The 14,957-nt window shown below is 42.8% G+C and overlaps 1 protein-coding gene across 1 annotated transcript in view; it reads right to left on the bottom strand.

Annotated features, from left to right (window-relative positions):
- The window catches only part of GTF3C1 (general transcription factor IIIC subunit 1), a 78,457-nt gene that overhangs the window by 36,956 nt on the left and 26,544 nt on the right, over positions 1–14,957 (bottom strand). Inside the window, 10 exon segments of the mRNA XM_034783911.1 lie at positions 208–304; positions 2,266–2,363; positions 3,530–3,675; positions 4,306–4,599; positions 5,622–5,809; positions 7,496–7,599; positions 9,325–9,478; positions 11,164–11,303; positions 12,174–12,385; positions 13,265–13,592. Coding sequence (XP_034639802.1) covers positions 208–304; positions 2,266–2,363; positions 3,530–3,675; positions 4,306–4,599; positions 5,622–5,809; positions 7,496–7,599; positions 9,325–9,478; positions 11,164–11,303; positions 12,174–12,385; positions 13,265–13,592 — 1,761 coding nt within the window.

Here is a 14,957-nt window from a genome sequence, read left to right as displayed (position 1 = left end):
AAGAATTTGGCTCAACGTCTGTGGAGTCTCGTTTCAGAATAATGGTCAGAAATTATCCATACGACTTCCAATATTTCACTAAAAATTGCACGGTTGCATCTTAGCCCAGAGCCAAATATTTAAGCTCATTGCAAATTTAAAATCTCTTATTTTATCATCATCATCGGAACAAAGAGTAGAGTAATATTCAAGTTTAAAATAAATTACCTGATCTTTATCTTGGAATTTCTCAGTTGGGCCAAACTGTAGTAGCCCCATGTAACATAACCTCTGCAGGTTTTCCACCACTGAAAAGATGTATCTCCTGCAACATAGTTGGACGTGTTACATTTTGTATTCATGATAAATTCAACATATGTGATACATGTCACTAATTTACACTAAACTGTAAAAACAGGCACGAGCAATAACATCTTTAAACAGACATATTAAGTAGTCATATAACAACTCAAAGGATGCTTCTTAGTGTAGGAAGCAAAATAGTTTCACCAAATCTAAAAAAATGGTTACTTAGTGCATCAATGAAAACCAAACTTGTATTTTTAAGAAGTAAAATCTGCCAAATGTTTGAGTTTAACTGATTAGTAAATAGGGGTGAGGGCTCCAGTTGGTCAGCAGATAATTTCATTATAGTTTGAAAGAGAAGATACCTGGCTGTTGTATCTGGACTGATAGAAGTGCATGTACACTGTATTATAGGAGGACCTGGCAATGATCCCCAAGTAAGGCTGCCTAACACTATTAGACCCTGTTTTCAGTTCCTTATAATTTTGGCAAACTAAACATTCAGGCTGAAATATTTCATGCCAGATGTCTCCTTGAGGCTTAATTTTTTGGAAAGTTTCAACAAAAACTGGCTCTTTCCAAGAACAAGGTTAGGGTAAAATACACTGTTTAGACCAGGTTTAAAAAAAAATCTTACAACTGTTTCACTGATACACTCTAGTGTCTCCAAATGTTGAAGCACGAACTTGAAATTTGTCAGAAGGGGCTGCTGGGATCAGAAAGGTGCTTTCTGGTGTTTCCATGAAGACCCATCCAAATTTGGCAAGTTATAAGCTTCTGAAAAAAATCACTTTGCATATGCATGGAAGAGATTTGTTTGAGGCTGGCAGTTAAAAATCTCTGAAGATTTCATCTGCTTTGAGCCTGCTCTTACTCAGGGCTGCAGGAGCCAAGAAGTACATTCCCTGCAATTGCTCCTCCACGCTCATGGGGACTGCTATAGTAATGGGGACTACTATGGTGCCAAGCACTAGAATAGAGAGCAGGAAGAGCGTCTGTGCTGTTCTCTCAATACTTCCCATGCTGGTGCCCAGGAGGCATGGAGGAGAAAGAGGAAGCTGCCTCCTGGAATGTAGAGGGTGACAAGCAGGGGGACAGGCTGGGTGTGATACGAGCAGATAGGCTGGTTTGGAGCAGAGATGGGGAAAAGAGTAGTAACCATTAGAAGTTAATCTCAAGAATTTAGAACAGAACCCAAATTCCTATGTCTCAGCATTCCTTCGCTGTATAGCAAACTATGACACCCACTGGCAAAGTCTGTCTCCTCTGTCTCATCGTCCTCTGCTGGCTGGTTCACAGAGGATAACAGCCTCCCAGTGCTACCACCAATACATTAGTTCAAATGGAAGTCTGTGCTGTGTAGCTAAAGGTTCCAATCCTGCTGACTCACGTGGTGGGTTGATACAGTCCCACATGATGAAATTTCTGTTCTCTCAAATTGCTTTTTATTAAAATTTAGGAACTTACATTAAAAACATTACAGTTGTAAAATCAAGAACCCAAAATTTAGGAAATTCCAGATTTAAAGTTGCCTGTGCCACTCTGTTCGCTGACACAGCATGGTGGATGAATTAATTGACAAATCAGGATGTTCTCCTTTGGGAAGAGAGAAGACAGTGCCATAAGGTGAACTGTCCAGGCCAGAGTGCTAGCCAGTTGGCACTGCTCTTTAACTGACCACATGCCCTGAACCAACTGATATTCTGAATGAGCCCAGAACCAATTAGATCAGCACCTGTCGCAATGCTCCCCCTGTCTCCCTAGAGACCTGACTGATGTGAAAAATTTGTTCGTTCTCTGATGACATGGACAAACTTCCCAGATCCCAGTCACTTTACCCGTCTGTTTTTCATCTTTTAGAGCATAAAGTTCTTCTGGGCAAAGAGTTTGCCCAGTGTAGTCTTTGGGAGAACAATCAACAGCCCCACTTCCTCTCCACAGCCACTTAGTGTGACACATCCCACCATCACAGGTACTTGCCTCTTATAAAGAAGCTGCTGTCGGACTGACCTCGGAAGACATCTGATCAGTGTGTGTTTTTTTAGAGGATTGTTTAAAAAATCCTCAAGACCATCCACCTAAAAATAATTATTTTACGATAAGATTATCAAAATGTGAAAACTGACTGAAATTTTATCAGAACACTTACTAGAGATTAACTAGTCTTCAAAGTATCACACTCAAGTGTGACAACTGCCTTCAGAATTTGTTTTTTTAATAACAAATATCAGGACCAAGAAGGATGTTCAGAGAAGAACCATGAGAATGATTAAAGGATTAAAAACCATACCATATAGTGATAGATTAAGGGAGCTCAATCTATTTAATTTGAGAAAGAGAAGGTTAAGTGGTGACTTGCTTACAGTCTATAAGTACCTACACGAGAAACAAATATTTATAGTGGGCTCTTCAATCTAGCCAGAAAAGGTACAACAAGATCCAGTAGCTGGTTGGAAGTTGAAACTAGATAAATTCAGACTCAAAATTAGGCGTACATTTTTAACAGTGAGAGCAATTAGCCATGGAACAATTTACCCATGGTGGAGGTAGCTTTTTCATCACTGACAATTTTTAAATAGAGATTGGATGTTTTTGTAAAAGATCTGCTCTAGGAATTAGTCTGGGGAAGCTCTCTGGAATGTGTTATACAGAAGGTCAGGCTAGATCAGGAGTCAGCAACCTTCAGCATGCGGCCCATCAGGGTAATCCGCTGGCGAGCCGCGAGACATTTTGTTTACGTTGACCGTCCACACGCACGGCCCCCGCAGCTCCCAGTGGCCACGGTTCGCCATTCCTGGCCAATGGGAGCTGCAAAAAGCCAGGAACGGCGAACCGTGGCCACTGGGAGCTGCCGACCCCAGAGCTAGATAATCACAATGATTCCTTTTGGTCTTGGAATCTATGAATTTCCAGTACATACAAAGTAGCTAATCATTAGTCATGTTAATTCATTTTACCAGGCAAAAGCTGTGTTCTGTGAAGTCTTCAATAAGTCACATGCAAATTATTGTCCTATGAATCAATAGCACTAGAGTGCTGCTCATCTTGGATTGATTATTTTCTTCCAGAATCAAACTGGCAAAAACTGAAGTTAAATTTCTATGGACTACCAGCTGAAATTGATTATATAGTCTTAAGAGCAGATAATACAGACTAAGCATGTCTGCTTCTTTGTAAAGTACTGTTAAACAATACTGGACATTACATCATACAGAATATAAATTGCAAAATGAAAGCACAGTACCTTGTGGCTGACTTGCACTATCTGGATAAAGATGGAGAGAGGTAGGCAAAGAAGAATGTCACTAACAAGAGCCCAGCCATACCCAAATTCCCTGTGTACTGGGAGAGGAGGGACGTAGCGCATCCACGAAATATCATCCACATACACTAGAGAAAGGATGCTGGTTTAGAGTCACAGATGGAACAAAATTATTAGTCCTATCTGGGGACCAGTTAAGTATTAGAAATCTGAAACCAGGTCTACGTTTGTAAACAAACATAGGAACTGCAATACAGATTCAAAGCAGCAGTCCACCTTGACTAGCATCCTGTTTCTGCCAGTGTCCAGTACCAGAAGCTTCAGAGGGAGGTGCACTAATCCCTGCCATGGACAATTATGGAATAACCTGCGCATAGGAGAATCTTCTTCCTATACTAAGGCAGTGAGTTGTTGGCTTAATCCAGTCAAAACCCTTAGGTCCAAACCACCTCCTTTTTTTAGTTCGCAAAAGTACATGTTCTCCATTTCCAATATGTGCCCCACATTTTAATCATGGCTACAGCATCCACAGCTGAAGTCTGAAATTCTAAACTATGGCAGTACCAATCCTTTAATGAGGGCCAGTGCCTTAAGTAAGCTTTGAGGAGGTGGTGTTACAAGCAATTGTAACAACATTTCAGCGCATGCTCAGTGAGTAACTGGCATTAAAAGTGGTGAGGATTCCCCTCCCTTGTCCACCACCCCAAGAATTCCGCCATGTAGACACAGTCCTGGTCTGATAAGGAGCCAGTTCTTACCTGTCTCGTTACACAGATCTACCTCAGACTCCCGTGCAGGGACTTCATGATTCCCCATGCACGTAGTTTCTGGTGCAGCCTCCTCCTCATCTCCTGATGCACCTGGATGGGTTTCAGGTACAGCAGTGTGTGCGTCCAGTATCTGTGGGCTGTCTCTTTTCTCACCATCATAGCATGCTTTCTGTTGCTGCCCATTTAAAGGATGTCCGTAAACTAGGTACCAGAGGAAAATGTGGACCATTCTTAACCGAGGCATTTTGGGAAGAAAGCCAAGAGAACGCCCAAGTCCTGGAACTGCGAAGAAAAGAAGATGAACCACTGAATGCAAAGACAAAATAGATTAAAAAGATAAAATGGCTAATTCCCTAAAACTGAGAGAAATTACAAGTTAAATTGATTGGGAGGAAAAATTTAGACACACAAATGTGCATGAAAGTTGGAAGCTGTTTAAGAGGAGTTTATCAGATGGCCCAAAAGCCAAAATCACAAATAAGAATTTTGTGCAAAAGCCCATTCCGGTTAAGAGGGGAATAGAAGGACGCAATTAGAAATAAAATGCAATATATAACAAACACAAGAAAGGAGAAGATGACAGCGATCAATATAAATCAGAAGTTATGAAGTGTAGAAAATTGATAAGGGAAACTAAAAGACATCAGGGAAAAATTCATGGTTGGCAAGGCCCAGAACAACAAGGAGGAATTTTTAAGTAGATCAGGAACAAAACAAAGGTATTGGCCTACTATTAGACGAAGATGGTAAAATTGTTAATAATGATGCAGAAAAGTTCAATAAATATTTCTGTAATGCATTCAGCAATCCTAACTTTAAGAGTTGTTGCCAGCACTCCCTAGAACCGTTCTACTTCACTGAAGTCTTGTTTTAGTATGCTCTAATGCATATTTTTCTGTACTACTTTATTGTCACACAGTAGTACACAGTGCATGTGAAGCAAAGGCTATAGAAAAAAACCCTTATATTATAGTAAGTGACCAACTGAGCTATAGTTTTAGCATCCCTGTTGGTGATTGTGGATGGAACGGGAGTCTTTAATTGTTGATGAAGAGCTGGGCATAGCCACCTATGGGAACATTTTTCCAACTGCAGTCACATCACATAGGAACTACCTGAGCACTAGGGGCAACTACATTTCACTGCCAATGGCTCTGGCACACTGAACCTAGGAAGTTCCCCTAGGATTTCACTCTAGGGCACAAATCTGAAGTGTGAGGATCTCTCACACCCTGTATCTGAGAAATGGAAAAGTTTCTCCAGTTGTCTGAATTATTTGACGGATGAGTAGAAGTTAGTTTTACCTGTAACAGGGTGATAATTTTTTAGCTGCATTATGCCCATTTTCTCATCAGTTTTCCTTGCCCGGCCATTATTTTCAGCGTTAGAGGGAAAGGTTCCTTGCATTTCCCCTGATACAGCAGCAGTCTCTTGCCCCAGACTATCTTCCTCTAAATGCTCTTGGGGTGTTGGTGTCTGGGGAACTTTAATCCTATATAAAAATCACACAGCAATATTGGTACATTAGTAAAGTCAAACAGGCACTAATATAATTAATTCTGCAAACAATCACTAGCCAAGGTGACAGTCACTGTTCTGCAAGAAAATCTTAATACAAAACCAAGACTAACTCCTTGGAAATCATTACTGAGAAAAAGGGTTTTGCATGTTTGCTCTCACCAGGGAAATAGTAGGGGGTCTCCTGGTGAAGGATGTGGGTCTATTTGCAAAGAACAAAAGGATTTCACTGAATGGACAATGGAGTGGGCTGCACAGAACCAGGGCTTTGGAGCGGAGCCCGGAGCAGCTCCGGAGCAGTGGAGCTGCAGGTTTTTGCCTGGAGCTGGAGCGGAGCCGGAGCACAGCTCCAAAGCCCTACACAAAACACCATTCCCAAAGCCACCAGGACAAGCCCTTATGACTGCTACAAGAGAGAAGTCACTCCAAACACAGGAAGCATCAGCTAGAAGCTTCAAAAGGGGAGAGTGTGCAGGGAGCAACAAGAGGTGCCGCTACCTTAGGCTGTGATTCTCCAAAGGATAGTAACAGTTTCATATGTTGTAGGAGACAACAGCTGTAAGTGAGGAATGATTAAGATTGTGAAGTATGACTCCTCCACTGAACAGATGTGTGAGCCTGTTATCTAAATGGAATGTGAATCTCAAATGGAAAAGCAGCACCAGGAATCAGTTCTCCCCTGCAAGGGGTAAGAAGTGTTGAGGAGGACACCTCCAGCTGCAGTTGATAGTCTGGGGCACCTCAAGCCTTTGGGTAATGGTGTGTCATGAAAGCTAGCAGGAAGGGCCCCCCTCCTAGTGACATGCATGTGGAAGGAGTAGTCCCCAGGTGATGGGGGAAGAAGTCAGGGGAGATGTCCTTTCCCTACTACTTCTGAATCAGTCAGGAGGCCATCAGGTATTTCATGACCCCCGGGATAGGTGTGTGTGTAGGAAGCAGTGGCTCTCGCGCGCTGCCACAGGCTGGACTCTGTTTGAATGCATGTGACCAGGGAGGGAAGCAATCAAGAGGCTGTCAAGTATCCTCTTGGCCTGGATTTTGTAAATGTGCAAGAAGCAATTGGGGGAGGCTGTCTCTGTTCAACAACAGGATACAGGTAACCACTAAGCTAGTGAAGTGTATCTGGCATGAGACATTCATAGTTTCGAACAAAAAACCAGAAAGCAGACGTCACATGCCTCTTTACAATAACGTACTCTTTATACATAAGATCTTTAATTGGGGCCTGTCCCTATGACTTGCTAGAACAAGTGAGGCTGATACCAGCAGACCTGCTGAAAAATCAGAACTGCCAGGCTTACAAGGTTAGTCTTTGAGTTAAGGCTTGGGATTCAAGAGATCTGCGTTCTATTTCTGGCTCTATTAGACTTCCTGTGTGAGCTTCAGTAAGTCTCAAATTTCTGTGCCTCAGTTTCTCCAAACAAAGTGAAGCTAATACTTCAAAAAAATTCATCACTGTTTGTGAGTGGCTCAGCTAACCCACCCAGCTGTGTCACAGACAAATGTAGAGATAAATAATCAAACAAGACTCAAGGACATAAGACAGAATAGCCCTATGCATTATATGGTGGCACAACTAAGGAAATGAACAAATAGGATGGAAATTACAGGAATCTCAGACTGCAAATATTGGAGTCACTGAATTGTCGTCAGTACTTGCCTGTTTGCTGTGCTTGAGTTGGAGATCCGGAAGCGCACTTGCTCAATGGCACTTTTTACCAGGGGGTCATTAGGATTCACCGAAGGGTGAACTACAAACTCTACCTGTACAACAAAGTAAAAACCGAAGAGTGTATAGAGGAGATTTACTTATACGGCTTCAGAGCAAATAGAAATTAATCACCATACAAAAGCAGTATTATCTGATGCCCTGCACATCCTTTATGTTTTACATTAACGGTTCCCAAGCTGTGATCTTCACATCACTTGTTGATGGTCCATGATCATCTGGCTGGTCACATGGTGCAGTTGTTTTCAGCTGCCTTGTCTGGACTTTTCACTGTAAAGAGCAGCCAGTAAAAGCAGCTGAAGCTAGGCTGAAATCCTGGCCCAACTGAAGTCAATGCCAAAACTCCCCTGGAATTCAGTAGGAGCAGGGTTTGACCCAGGGACAAGGAGCCAACTACATAAGAGGAAGAGAGGAGACAGGAGCTGCCCTCAGACCTGAGCCCCCATGAGGCTTGATATCCCAGAGGGAGACGGAGGAACAGAACAAGTAGGTGTGGCCCATATTACATTTGAGAACCATATTACATTTAGAAATGTTCCCTAATTTTTTAAGAAAAAAATTAAGCCAAAAAAAGTAATTAAAACTGCCTCAACTGTGAAATCTGTATAATTTTTAAAAACATCTTAAATACATATAGGGGAACATAACCATGTAGGGCAGCATAAGGTGTAAATTTTTAACAATGGGAGTAAATAAACATTGGAACAATTTACCAAGGGTCTTGGTGGATTCTCCATCACTGACAATTTTAAAATCAAGATTCGACGTTTTTCTAAAAGCTGTGCCCTAGAAATTATTTTGTGGAAGCTCTCTGGCCTCTGCTACACAGGAGGTCAGAATAGATGGTCACAATGGTCCCATCTGGCTTTGAATGCTAGTAACAGGCTGAAAAGTGTATGAAAGACTTCAAAAGTCCATAAGACTAACAAACTCTTATTAGAAGGAGTGCACCTTGAGGACTTCTCTCAGATCAGGCACTTAGATTTCACAAACTTTCTACTGCGCATGCTCAGCAGGTAATTTTCAGTGGATCATTATCAAACAGTAACTTTCACTCATGATTGTGTACACTCCTCCTCACTGAAGACTGTTTACATAGCAAGCACCAGTTTGAGTTGTGTGAAAGAAGTTCCAATCATTATTTCAAATTAAAGAATTTGTTTTTACCTCCACGAAACTCAAGAACAGATGCAGAGATTTTCATAGAATCATAGAATATCAGGATTGGAAGGGACCTCAGGAGGTCATCTAGTCCAACCCCCTGCTCAAAGCAGGACCAATCCCCAACTAATTTTGCTTAAACTTATAGCACACACACCATTTTGGATGAAGATCAAGCTTGGGAAAATTCCCAAAGGTTAACTTATGAAGTTTTCACATGGTCTTACTTTCCAAGAGAGGGCTAAAGAAGGGAACTGTTTGACAGTCTGAACTATGCTGAGAGGGAGCAACCAGCCAAGTTACCAGAGAAGTGACAATGGGAAGTTCCAAGTACTAATTAGGAGGAGTCTTGGCTTGCTGAGTGTAGTCTCTGGGTAGCTTTTTTTGGGGTATTACTAATAAAACAAAGTATTTCTACAAGAAAGGCCTGATGGGTGTCGACATTGGAGAATATTTAATATAATATGCTGAGAGATCTACCTGTTATGTCATTTAGTTCTAAATTAAAAAATGGCCAAGAATAGCTTGATAATATGTAGTATAAGCAGCCATTTTGCTGCCACAGTTCCCAGCAGCAGAGACTCAGAGCAACAAGCTACCTTTTTGCTAATGCCATCTTGAATGACTGTTGTGCGGTAGAGTCTGACGAGCCCTTCTTGGGAAAGCTTGTGTACCAGTCGAACAATGGATTTCTTACAGCATTTCGTGGAAACACCTTCTTGCTTTTCCTGATCCATGATCATTTTCTGAAGCCTAGGACACGAAACAGCATCTTACACTTCTTAGCAGCAGTGACATTTCCATGCTGCTTAAAGCTGCAAAATCTATAGTGAGTTTGTGTTCAAAATTAGTTCTATTTTTAATCTTACACCAAACTGCCGCAGGCCACTCAACCCACATTTGAAAGCTCCATTTGTCACTGCCTGAAAGGAACATTTAGTCACCAACATCCTCTGGCAAACTTAAATTGTGACGTGTTTAGAAACAGTGACTGAGATACAGCAACTGCAGTGTGGTATGTGCCTGATGTCATAATGTAGGAAAGATTTTGTTCTGGTTTTAAGCCAGTAACGAAACCGAGACTTGAACTTGGCTAGGCTGTGCCATAAGAACAACCCAGCTCTTCTTCTGAGGTTGCCATCCTGTTTTCCAGAATCTCAGCTTTCATTTTAAAAAAGGTAAGTTTAATGCTTATGGCCGTGTAGAATAACTTGAAAATGTGAAAGGAGTGTGCACCATGGCAATGATTTCTGGCTGCATCTGCAAACCCCGAAACAATCGCTCAGGGTTGCAAACTGCCTCCAACATCTCAATGGCGCGTTAGATCAGCTGTGGTAGGATAATTTAAATGTTATCTATGTATGCGGGGGTCTCCCGAGCCTGGATTGAGTGCACCCTGGGTCTCATCGCTTCTTTCATCAGATATTTACAAAGGCAGAGCTCGTGGGCTTCCCGAGGTCTGGGGCAGAAGGATTTGCAGATAGTGCAGTAAGCTGAAATGTGTGTCTCACCCAGGCAGTAAAGGCATTGCCGGTGCTCACAGCTCACAGAGAAGGAGTGCAGTCAGGAAACAGTTTTTTAAGCCCAGAATCCAGGCCATAGTCCCGAACGGGGGTGGGAGGCAGAATACATCCCTGAACGGGGAAGAGACCTAAACTAATTATACTAAACTGATCTAAACACTAAGAAAAACTATGTGCAAACTATTTACAACTAGGCAGAAGTAAGTCATTCTTAGAAAACAAAGAGCATGAAGAAACAGTGGGTTCCGACTCAGGCCAGGCCGCAGTAAGAGGGAACTGGAGAGGCATCAACCCACACTACCTCTTACACCCTCACCTGGGAGCACAAGGAGACACACTACGTATGTGTGGGTCAACTAACATTGCTAAGAAACACTTCTGGGCTCAAGCGCCTGGCGTGCATCCGCACCCACACGTGGAATACTCATAGGGACCATCACTTGAAGAAGCTTATATATGCAATTAGACCTTTTATTGTTTATATGTTTATTGTGTCAGACTTATCCTAAAATAAATGTACTGTGCTTTGACAGAACTCTGTTACTCGTAGCTGCTGGCATACAGCTAATAGCCCTCTGAGACAAAGTGAAGTGCAGGGGTTAGACTTTAGTCAGACCTGCTGGGATAAACACAGTGAAGAATAAAGGGGCTGCATACCTATACCTCTGCTCAGTAGGGAGATGGACTAGAGGCTTTGAGGGCATTCCTTGAGCAGACCATGGAGGGGGTCAAAAGGTGCAATTATTCTGAAACTGTAAATACCTGCATTCCTACAGTACAGAACATGCTGCCAACAGGAAACCAGGATCAACCACCATGTAATGAAGTGCACAGACTTTTCAAAGCAGTGATTGTGCTACCATAATGCTTCACGCTCCCACTAAACAAGTAAACAGCTTTCAGATCCTGTCTTACGTGAACAAGCTTTCAATTAAGCGGAGGTTTCGGACAGCTTCTACAATGAGATTTCGGCGCTTCAGTAGCCGGTATGTTTCATGAGATCTCTCCACTGCAGTGGTTCTGGAGCGCTTTTCCTTCTTTTGCTCAGCATTCTTCTAGTGAAGAGCATGGAGAGAGGAAATTCAGTCTGTACAAACTCAAGGAGTTCCTGTCTGCCCCTCTATCACCATAGTATCTGAGTCTCTCTCAACTTTAATGTGTTATCTTCTCAGCATCCTGGTGAGGCAGAGCAGTACTATTTATTCCCATCTTGTAGATGGGAACTGAAGCACAGACTAAGTGTCCTGCCCAGGGTCATACAGGGAATCTGGTGGAGCAGAGAACTGAACCCAGCTTTCCCATGTCTGAAGCTTGTGTCCTAAACAACTGGTCTATCTTCCACCAAACTTCAATAACCATGCCCAAATCATGCATCACCATCAGGTTTTGAACCCTGAACCTTCAGCACCAGATCTCTACCACTCCAACTTCAGGATGACTTTAGGTCTAGCACATGCTAGCTCTTCCTACAAATCTCAGTTTTAGCCCTACGGCATTTGGCTATGCTTGTTTCTGAGTGTTTTAGGTAAGTGGCGATCAATGTGCACAGCGACTGAAGAAGAAAGTCTGCTCAGCGTGCAAGCAAGGAGTGGCATTTCCCAAGCCCCCAAAGCTGAAAGACTGACAATGGGGAAGTTCCTATGAATGCAGTTTCATCCTCTCATTCCACTGCCTAAACTTTGAACTGCATGACTCAACTAGGCTGCCGATAACCTTTAAACAGAACCAGGCTGAATGTGTGCAGGGAGATGGGGAAGCAGAGGGACAAAATAACCAATGTGAAACAAAGGGATTGTAACTGGAAGTCTTGCTATGAAAAGTAGAAAACTGTCACTCAGAGGGTCACCTGCCCAATGTTGCAGGAATTCTCATACTTCAAGCAGCTGTACCAACAAGACAGCAAGTATCAGGCCATAATATCGTACCTTGGGGTCCTCAAGCCTGACCTCCTCAATCACAGCCATATCCCCATCTTCATCTATGGAATGAGTGCCTAGAGAGAGATTAGAGTCCTGCTTTATAGTGTCCAAACTAGAATCCTCCTCTGCAAATCCATCAGGGAGCTCATCGGGATCTTCAAGAAGGTGGGGGGAAGGCAGCTTCTGCACTGGGGTCTTCGTGGCTTGGAACTTGCAGCCTAATTTAAGAACACCGAGAAGTCCAGTTAGGCTGGCCACTTCATTGTCCAGTTGCTACAGGTTTTCCCACGCCCCAGCCATTCCCTAGATGATAGGGACCTAGCTCAGGCCTGCAGACAGGTTCGCTTAAAGTGTCTCCTGCTATACTCTTCAAGCATCTTCTATCCGATAAGGCCATTGCAGGAAACAGGGAGGCTCAGGGAGAGTAAACAGCTATGCTCAGTATTAAAAATCTAAATATTATTTGAGTGAATTCTGGACATTTACATCGTCCAGGTGATGCTAATTTCCCCCCTCCCTGACTGCAGGTAGAAGACTCTCCAGGTAGATTCCTACCTGATAGTAGGGGGTAGGATTAGCTTGGTCTGCAGCTGCGGCCTGAAGAAAGGGGGGGGGGGGAGGGGGAGGAGGTTGTCTCCCGCTTCAAAGACTGTCTTGCCTGAGAGGAACCTCCCCTGGAGCATGAAAAGAGCAGGAGTTCACAACATGCACCTCTGCAGCCTTTCTATAAATCTATGGCAGGTCAGGTGACCCCTTCCCACAGCTCATTGGAGAGATGGATGGGGATGCACAGGGGACTGGGAAGAAGCACCTGTGCCACAGCCCTACACCAGTTTCCCAAGAGTCTAGCAGCCTTAGGCAAGGAAGGTGTTCCAACTCCCCAGCAGAAGGAAGAGACTGTGGAATTAGGAATGAATGTGTCACCCTTGCCCCCCAACAATACAATAAGGTTTGGGGAGAGAACACCAACCACAAACAGGGTGCAGGCAGTGCTGCAGAAGAGACTTTTTTTTTTTAAACAAACCTGATGTCCTCTCCATTTTCTTCAAAGGAAACCTACATGAGAAAGCCAGGCTCCCCAGAGAACCATTCTCTACCTTTAGCTGGCGTTGACTGATGTGGACCATCTCGGAAACTGAATTTCAGCAGTGAATCTGAGTTGGCCTTCACTCCTTTTTCTCGTGTTTTCTTGTTGTATTTCATCTCTTCCTCATTATCTGATTCTGAGAGGAAAGTGTCTTCTTCTACAGGAGACAGATCTTCCTCAGGCAGGGAGTCTTCGTGCACTAGAGCCAAGCTAACTGTTGCTAACTGTTCACTCCGGGCCTTCTCCCTCTCAAACTGACGGCTTAAATCACTTTCTTCTGCAAAAACGTGTGAAATATACTTTGTTGTTCGTTGCCGACCTTCATCTTCCATAAATCCCTAAGAGGACTGAAAGTCATTATTTTGGCAAATTCTTCCATTTCTCCCTCTGTTATCCTTGTCCTCTGACCACCCAGATTCTGAACTCCTCCTCCTCATAGCCCCACCTCCCAAAGCTTTAATCCCTATTCTTAAACAACTAGGCCGGCCACGCTGGCAGCTCATGGAAAACAGAGAAACATTCTGTTTACACAAAAATTCTGTATCCTGCATAGAAAACAATCACATACCACGATATATTTTCTCTTATTCTGTATTGGAGACATCTGAACAAAACCAAGGTATTTGTTTCTTAATCAGTTTGATGCATACTCTTCTAGAATCTTAATTCTCTGTGAAGTTACTGGAATATGGGATTTACAAGGCTGGATCAGACCAGGGGTCCTTTTACTCCATTATCTGGTCTGACAGTGGCCAGAACCAGATGCTTCAAGTGTAGAAAAGCCCAGAACAAACACTTAAGGAATTTCTTCCTACCTCCACCCCAATCAATGAATGGTTGGTTTATGTCCTGAAGCATGTTTATATCCCTTTTATAATCTTATATACAGTAACTCTAGATATGAATTCTGGGAATATATATATTTTTTTAAATCCTACGAATTTCTTGGCCACAATGACACGAAATCTTATTAAAACAACTGCTATACTGAAGGGTTGGAGGGTAGCAAATGTACCTATACTTAAAAAAGGCTCTTGGGGTGATCCAGGCAATTATTGTCCAGTAAGCCTTATATGGAAACTGGTTAAAATGATAGTTAAAACTAGAACAAGAAAAAACCTGGAAGATCAAGGTATAACAGGGTTTAACAGCATAGCTTCCTCAAAGGAAAATAATGCATCACTAATCTCTTAGAATTCTTTGTTACTTTAGTGACATGTTCAGATAAAGGAGAACCAATTGACAATTTATTTAAATTTCAAAAGGCCTTTTGACAAGGTCTCTCAGTAGAAGTTACTAAAGCTTTATCTATGCCGGGGGGTTTACCATGCACAGAGTTTTTGCGTATTAGAGTGTATGCACTGATTGTGTACACACCGTCAACTGTTTTCTGATCCAATACATGTAACTGTGTCTACATGGGGACTGTGCACCATTATGGGCGAGTACCGCATGGTGCTTTGCTTCACTTCTGGGTTCTACACATTCCGGGACTTTTCTCCCTGTGTATTATGGGATACATACTGAAGTCAGCTGGAAAGGATTTGAATTCTGGGGGTCAAACTCAATTTCCATATCTTCTTTCCCACTCTCTCATCTAGGCGAGCCCGTGCCATTTTCAAAAAGCCAGCATTTTCTGTCTCCTATCATGTACGGGTAAATTAAGTATTGGGGCAGCTAACCAGGGACTGGGCATGGCTTGG

The sequence above is a fragment of the Trachemys scripta genome, chromosome 10 (genome assembly GCF_013100865.1).
Source record: "Trachemys scripta elegans isolate TJP31775 chromosome 10, CAS_Tse_1.0, whole genome shotgun sequence".
Lineage (NCBI taxonomy): Eukaryota > Metazoa > Chordata > Testudines > Emydidae > Trachemys > Trachemys scripta.
The sequence above is the reverse complement of the archived record's forward strand: the minus strand, read 5'-3'. Positions and strand labels throughout refer to the sequence as shown.